The sequence below is a fragment of the Clytia hemisphaerica genome, unplaced genomic scaffold (genome assembly GCF_902728285.1).
Source record: "Clytia hemisphaerica strain Z4C2 unplaced genomic scaffold, Clytia hemisphaerica genome assembly, whole genome shotgun sequence".
NCBI classification, from domain to species: Eukaryota; Metazoa; Cnidaria; class Hydrozoa; order Leptothecata; family Clytiidae; genus Clytia; species Clytia hemisphaerica.
In genome coordinates, this window is record NW_027103912.1 from 193,800 (window position 1) to 202,120 (window position 8,321).

At 34.2% G+C, this 8,321-nt stretch overlaps 1 protein-coding gene across 1 annotated transcript; it reads left to right on the forward strand.

Annotated features, from left to right (window-relative positions):
• Positions 1-191: 191 nt before the first annotated feature.
• Positions 192-8,007, forward strand: LOC136809262 (ribosome biogenesis protein NSA2 homolog). The gene is made up of 10 exons (XM_067065778.1): positions 192-301; positions 4,371-4,438; positions 4,609-4,674; positions 4,922-5,126; positions 5,455-5,539; positions 5,896-5,990; positions 6,149-6,187; positions 6,418-6,519; positions 6,912-6,963; positions 7,252-8,007. The coding sequence occupies exons 1-10, from the start codon at positions 299-301 to the stop codon at positions 7,317-7,319; spliced, it is 783 nt and encodes a 260-aa protein (XP_066921879.1). The 5' UTR covers positions 192-298; the 3' UTR covers positions 7,320-8,007.
• Positions 8,008-8,321: the final 314 nt, after the last annotated feature.

The window sequence follows — 8,321 nt, forward strand, 5'->3', positions numbered from 1 at the left end:
GGAAAATAAAAACGTTATTGAATGACTAGAGAGACTGACCTGCCTATTCCATCTTGAAGCTTCTATTTCCGAATCGGGAAATGCTTCTTTATAGAACAAAAAGCGGAATCATAGAAGCAAATTCGAACCAATATAAAGCACACCGCTTGGCGTGCTATAAGAGATTTTTATCAACGCGCTCGCTACCTCGTGTAAAATCGCCAAAAATCGGGAAAATTAAAACAAATTTCAGTCAAAAAAGAAAGAGTGTGCTGGACCACAAACCTTCAAACATCAAACCAATCAAACAAACTCAAAAATGGTAAGAAACTTCATCAATTTATTTTTCATTTTTTACTTGATACTCCTCTCAGTGTTGTTCTGTTGTGAAATTCTATGCAAAACTCGTTAATGGTAGGCAATAGACCTAGTACGGTAAGGAGAGGAGTTAACGTGACAGTTTGAATAGAGACGTGCATGATGTGACAACCCATACGGTCTCATTGTTTTGCATAAGATTCCCATTCCCACACTAAGATTCCACTGCCACTTTTCTATGGGAAAAACCAGGACTCTGGGTAGTTGAAAAATGAGCTTTAGAAAAATGCGAAAAAATCTTTGAAAAGTCAGAAGAATCAAAACAATGGGGTATGTCCTGAACAGATTTCAGAAATTTTTAGGTCATCGTGTTTGAACCAAAATAGCAAAACATTCTTTTGGCCCAAAGATTTGATGTTAATGCCACAAAATTGTTTTTTTGCGCCTCTGTCCGAACATATGCACAGGCCACTTGGGTCATCTCATGTTCACAACTTTTTTCAAGTTCAAAATCACCAAATGGCCCAAAAAAGTTTGCCATACCTTGTCCTTGGCCCTATGGAACCACGGAGACCCAGCAGGACACATGAAATCTTTTGTTTGTTATTTTGATTGTTCTACTTCTGTTCCCCAAGACCCAAATAGGATGTGTTTGTAGAAAATGATACACCAAGAACCTTGTGGGAAAAATTGTGCAAAGACCTGGTGCATGATGTAGGGTCTTTCCTAAATCAAAATTTAACAGACATCCCCCTGCAGACAGAATATGCTATCATTTTGGTTAATATGAGTGCATAATGTCTTGAAAATGGGAAAAAATCAGGTATTTTGAGGGGGCTCCACCAGGGTTTTTTATAATGACTCTGCCTTTACAAACTCCTATGACGTGTTTTGAAGATGCGTGACTTTTCGTTATTCTCTTTAAAAAGATTGACAATTTTAAAAAGTTGTCTTAAAGAATTTTCTATATCACTCTGCATTGGGGTGGATTATTACCCTAAAGAAAAACAGGAGTTTTCTGGACTTTCAGATGAGGAACAAGGTTGCTTATTAATTCTGTTGCCTCCACCTTAAAAGTGATACTAAAAGACTTAAGCTACTTACTTGTGTTACTTGTGTGGTTGTTTGAGCATCCTGCTTCAGGTAAGGTTCTTGGTGAACCACGCCTCTGTGTGATCAATCTGTCGAGAGAAAAAGAATCTCAGCAGATATTTTTCATGTCAATTATTGAATTGGAATTAGCTCTCCTGCACCCAGTATATCCATGGATCTGGGGTTCATCTGGGATAGACTTAAGGTGTGTGTCCAGGGCTCTTTTGAATTTATCGATAGAAATGTTTTTGAGGTTTCTGATGCTCTTTGGCATAGCATTAAAAAGTTTTGCACCTTGCACTGCAAGTGTGCTGTCTCTAAATTTTGATGTTTGGTTCTTTGGAATTGACAGTGTACACATCCGGCCCAGCCGGGGGTTTTCAGTGGTTTTGATACCATTTACAGCAGGTACAATATTTTCCATCACCTTCCAGACATACATTATTCTGTAGCGCTCTCTTCGCCTTTGAAGTGAGTAAATTTTTGTCTGTTTTAGACACTCCCAATAATTGTTTGGGGTGCCATTTATCTTTCGTAAGAAGGACTTTTGAATATCTTCAAGTCTCTGAATGAGACCAACTGCATTTGGGCTCCACAGAACGGAGCAATATTCTAATATTGGTATTACCAATGATTTATATAGTACGATCATACAATTCAAAGATCGCGAAGAAAATGTTCTCAGGATCCAAGATGTTAAGTTTTTAGCCTTTTCGATTACTGCAGTAATTTGCTTCTGAAATGTGCAATTACTGTCCATCAGGATTCCAAGGTCTTTCACAACATCTTTTGTTTCAATCTCAACACCAGACGGTGATGTATATCTTGTTTGAGTCTTGATCTTGTGGTTCTTTCCATAGCGCAAGAGTTCAAATTTTATATCATTTAGCTTCATATTGTTGTCATCCGTCCATTTATATATTCTATCAAGATCGTTTTGAAGTAGGACAGCATCTTCTAGAGTTTTGACTTCCTTTGTGGCGCGATTGTTTTCTCTCTGTTAGGAAGGACTTTAGCCACTGTAATAATTTTCCATCTATTCCTAGTTTCTTTATTTTTCGTAGGACAATTGAATGGTCTACTTTGTCAAAAGCCTTTGAAAAATCTAGGTACACAACATCCGCATTAGCATCTTCGTCCAATATATTTAGTATCAGGTCATATTGTTCCAAAAGCTGACTCAAACATGAACGCCCGCTTCTGAATCCATGTTGATTGGGATTGAACAGATTATTTTCATCCATGTGCTTTACAATATGTGCTCTGAGTACTTTTTCAAATATCTTGATGACATGGGATGTTAGGGCTACTGGTCTATAATTTGATGCCAGTGATCTGCTACCTCCTTTGTAGATTGGTGTGATTGTGCATCTTTTAAGTTCGTCTGGGACAATCCCTTTGTCCAAACTTTGTCTCCAGAAGATACAAAGAGGAATAGAAAGTTCTTCTTTGCATTGTTTGAGAAAGATTGCAGGGAAACCATCGGGACCTGGTGCTGCAGTTTGGGACAGATCGTTGATTGCTTTTATTAAATCATCTTCTGTAACTTGTAGATCTGAAATGATATCTACGTTGACTTCATCATTTTCACTTTGCATTATATCGAATGGTTTTGGTGCACTGAAGACGGAAACATATTGTCTTGACAGAATTTCAGCCATTTCTTTGCTTCGTTGCGTTAAATCACCATTTGAGTTCAGCAGAGGGCCAATTTTCGTTTTTATCTTTGCTTTCTTTCTTGCATAAGCAAAGAAATATTTTGAGTTTTTCTTTATGGAATTGATTGCTATATTTTCAACATAACACTTGGAATCCCTAAATGATTTTTGTAAGTCCTTTTCAATTGTCAAAAGTTCCTTTGTAATTTTAGTCTTCTTTGATTGGGACGTGCATTTTAAAAATTGCTTTGTAATTTTTCTTCTTCTTTTCGTAAGAGAGCGGCGATATCTTTCAACTTTTGATTTCTTCCTGGTATCTTTGGTTGTTCTGACTGGTATTCGTCCTCTGCATACGTGTCCAAACATATTTGATTGATACTTTCAAGAATTTCTTGTGGATCATCACTGTTAGAAAGTTTTACATCCCAGTCAATTTGATTCAATTCTTCTTTTAACTTATTCCAATCAATTTCATCTGAGAAGAAATTCAAAGCGTTGAATTTGGAACGTGGTTCTGGTTTATCATCATCACTAGCAAAATTTTGAACTTTGAGCCTAGTTGATACCATAACAATACTGTGATGTGAAGTGCTTTGTAACACTGGTAAAATTGAGTAGTCATGTATAAGATCTTCATTATTTGTGAAGACAAGGTCTAGGGTGTTCCCATCTTTGTGTGTGGGTTGATTGACATATTGAGACATGAACAACTCGTTGCAAAATCGATTTAGATTATTCAGCATTGATCTTTCTTCCATAGAGCATCCAGTTTTGGGTAGTCCTTCAGGCCATGTTGACTTTGGAAGATTGAAATCGCCACCAAAAATTATGTTTGGGACAGGTTCCAAGGCGGAAAGGGCTTGTTTCGCACCTTTGAGCGGTGTAAGAAGGTCTTTAGCTGTTGATGGATTTCCAAACTGGAGCTTTTTGAAATCTTTCAAAGAAATAATCCTTGTCTTCATTTTAAATTTCAAAACAAAGTTTCTCTCATTCAGTGCTATTCCTATTTCTATTTCTATTTTATATTATTATTAACCAATCTTTCATTGAAAAAGTGTGTGATATATAGATTATGAATATCTTCTAAAACTAATTTTGGGGAACCTTTTCCACAAGTTATTTTAGATGAGAGATTTATTAATAGCACTTAAAGGAGTGATAGAAACCAGTACTTTTTGGGTGGACATGGAAAGTATTTATGCATCAAAACTTAGCTGAATGTATAAATTTGAGATTTATGTTGTTTACCAATGGTGATTTTGATCCACAACCTTGACTCATTTTTTTATTATGATGATACATGCTTACTTTTAAATTCTTTAGCCTCAAAATGAACATATTGAACTATCTATCAAACGTCATGGCAGAAAATTTGATCATTATGAAAAATTGTAAGTTTGTTTTATTTTCAAACAAAGTGCATTAGGACAATTTTTCATTGTTTTTACAATTGGTTGTATTTTTTCACGTAAATGAAAATTATGAGGATTGCTTATATACAACCAAATTCATTTGCCTCAGCATAATTTCTAACATTCTGTAAATTTTGAAATTTTTTTAGACGAAAGAAGGAAGGCAGAGAGCCTCACAAACAAGCATTAAAAGCCAAAAAGCTAACTGGGTTAAAGTAAGTATTATATTACATCCTCAAAAATTAGCAAATATGTTAAGATTTTCAAATATTTTTCATTCTTTAATACATGAAGCCATTCATAACTTTTCAATTGCCTTAATGTAGCATTGGTTATTATTTTATTGTTATTGTTATTGGCAAATTGGACTCAAAGTGATTTAACAAATTTAATTGTAATAAGCTCGAGGATTTTCTCTGAATTTCTGATGTTTCATGACTCATTAAACCGATAAATCAATAGGGCAAAGCTTTACAACAAGAAACGCCATGCTGAAAAAGTGCAACTCAAAAAGACCCTCAAAATGCACGAAGAGAAGAATACTAAGGCCAAGGATACCACTAAAGTTCCAGATAGTGCTGTACCAGCCTATCTTTTGGACAGAGAGGGGCAATCACAGGCAAAAGTGCTCAGCAATATGATTAAACAGAAAAGAAAAGAAAAAGCTGTAAGTTATTTTAAGAACTAAAAAATAAGCTATATATATAGGGGATCAATGTGACACACGTGTGATGGTTGTAATTTTAATGAAATTTACGATTCTTTAGTAATTTTCAAGAAATTTCCATGATTTATTTTATTGATTATATTTTGCTGGTTCTGCAGCATTTTTTCTAAAACCTTTTGGTTAAGTTTTATTGAAGGCAATCTGATCAATAACCAATGCAATAACACCTAGCAGATTCAATGTTATACCATCTAAGATGCAATAGGAAAATAAAATAAATGTTAAAAGTTTCACTTTGTGTACCATGTGTACCTTTTTTATATGATAGGGAAAATGGGATGTTCCGTTGCCAAAGGTCAAAGCTATTGGGGAAGATGAAGTTTTTCGTGTTGTCAAGACTGGAAAATCCAAAAGTAAGTGGCCAAATATTCACCAAAGCTTTGTGTCATGTTCGGATGTTGTTTATTTTCCAATAATTTATTATAATGAAACCAGATCTTTTTAGCAGTAAGTTCAAAATGACAATGTTGTTCACAAAATCGTGCTGCCTTTGAATATTGATGAGAGAAGGGAGCTATACATACATTTTATACATTTAATTCAGGTTCACAAGCTATGTATGTCTGTGAACGAACAAACCCATAGCTTAGATGCAGGGTAACCTTTGACAGGGCAATCAATGGCGACTTTGTATGTCTGTGAACGAACAAACATTTATCAGTTTGAATCATTATTAAAATTATTAAATGGAATATTTATTTTAAATTAGGGAAATCTTGGAAAAGAATGGTTACAAAAGTTACATATGTTGGAGAAAACTTCACACGTAAACCTCCTAAATTTGAACGCTTTATCAGACCTATGGTATTTAATTTTTTCTATAATAATTTTTAAGGGTATATTATATACTTATATGGAGCAATTTTCCCTACCATTTTCCCTTCATTCGATGAACTGAGAGGAACTTATTCCAAAGATGTTGTGTTTTGATTTGTATTTATAAGTTAATTTTTATTTTTCAGGGTCTTAGATTCAAGAAAGCTCATGTGACACATCCAGAGGTATTATACTTATTTTATACTCTCCTCGATACCCAGTATTTCTTGTAGTAATCGTTGTATTTGACAATATATACAAACTTTTTGAGTGGAAATTTTTGTATTTATTATTTGAAGAAGACTATAAATAACTAAAAGAGAACTGTGGAAGTTGGTTTGTGTTATGCATGCAGTTTCTAGTATCAACACGTCATACAGATTAGGTTAAAATTACAACTTTTGAAATTTTACAGCTCAAAGCTACCTTCTGTTTACCAATGATTGGAGTGAAAAAGAATCCACAATCACCCATGTATACTTCACTTGGTGTGATCACTAAAGGAACTGTCATTGAGGTAAGCTTTGTTTTTTGAACTAACTGCAGAGGTCTTATAAATTAACCAATTTTGGTCGTTCGTCCTTCTGTTTATTACCTGCTTTTCTTGATCTTGCCTCAATGATTTTGTATGATTTTTTGGCACAAAGGTGCAAAATGGCAATGTCTAAAATGTGACAGATTTTTGTATGTGGGAGCCCCTTACCCCTTACCAATTTTCTTTATGTTTTAAATATTACGCCTCTCTGTGCTATGGTGTTAACATTCCTTTTTCGCTCAAACATTTCTATCATAATTCAACAACGACCTTTATCAGGTAGGTTCGTTTGATGAAGTTTGTTTGATGATTTTCACCCATAGAAGCTTATTCAAACATTTATTGATATTTTTTGGTTTATTTTCAATTTTTAGGTCAATGTCAGTGAGCTTGGCCTTGTTACCCAAGGTGGAAAAGTTGTGTGGGGTAAGTATCACCAGTTTACAACATTATTGAAACCTATGCATAATCATTTGAGTCTTGACAATAACATAGAGGTACTGTTTTCAATAATGTTTTTGATATTTGGGTTATTTTCACATTACAAAGGGAATCTTTATGTGAAATTTCTAAATTATGTTGTTGTTGTCGTTGTTGTTGCTGTTCTTTGTGAGGCTAGATAAATAACCATGGTCAAATGATTGCTGTCAATTTTAACCATTTTTTTCAAATCACTTTCTATCACTATCAACGTCTTTTATGTTGTTTTTTCAGGTAAATATGCTCAAGTTACGAACAATCCGGAGAATGATGGTTGCATCAATGCTGTACTCTTGGTCTAACATATTTCCTTAAAAAAGGATGGTTGTTGTGGAAACCAAAAAATGTATCAATCAAGATCCCGGATAGCTCTGAGATGAATTGATAATGTGAGCCAGAGTTTTCTGCTCTGGTTGAATCAGGGAGGGAGAAGGGTAATCTGGGGTAATAGGATTTAAAAAAGGATCTGTATTAAACGCCCTTGAAATTGTGGAATTGAGCTGGGTTAGCATGAAATGATTTATCAGAAAAGTAATTAGTCAATTCATTCTTATCACATAACATACTGACAGTAAAATACAAATCTAAATTCTTATCTTCACTTCCCCCTTTCTCCCTCTCATTCGAAATATCTCAAAATCTTGGGTTCAAAATTTGGTAGGGTTGTATTTAGACGTCGAGTTTTATGAGGTCAAGACCTGATTTTGTAAGCACAAATTGCTCATTTTTAGTGTGATTGTCCAGCACACTTTTGTAATTATTTTTACGTCTAAATTTTATTTTTCTAAATATAATTTTATATTCGCTTATACTAGTATTTTTATTAGTATATTGTGATAAATCGCCAAAATAATAACACCTGATGTTATAATGGCGTCCATCGAACCACTGACTTGTGACTGACAAAAATTATTGTAGTTAAGGTTTTACATTTTTATCTAACCAATGATATTTTTGAAAAACTTTTTTGAATAGACTACATGAGAGAAAGTTTTTGAGTTTCCTTTCCTTTGACTTTGGTTCCGATTCTTCAAATCAGTACTATTTTACTAGTTTTTCAATTCTGTCCTTGTACACAATTTCAAATTAGCTGCTTCATTATTCATCTTCACACCGAGGAAGTGGAGATTTTTTAATGAAACCAGCAAAGAGGTAAAAAAGAGACTGAAGTAATACCTGTATTTTTCTGCCCTATATTTAAATACAAACATGTCTAATTTTGTTTTTATACAACTCGATTACCAGAATATCAGTAAGGCCAGATAATGCTACAATGTCTGCTTGCTCTGAACCCATCTTCATAT

Coding starts and splice junctions, on each gene's coding strand:
- LOC136809262 (XM_067065778.1), top strand. Junction 5,991..6,148: donor AACGCTTTATCAGACCTATG/GTATTTAATTTT, acceptor TTTATTTTTCAG/GGTCTTAGATTCAAGAAAGC. Junction 6,964..7,251: donor AGGTGGAAAAGTTGTGTGGG/GTAAGTATCACC, acceptor TTGTTTTTTCAG/GTAAATATGCTCAAGTTACG.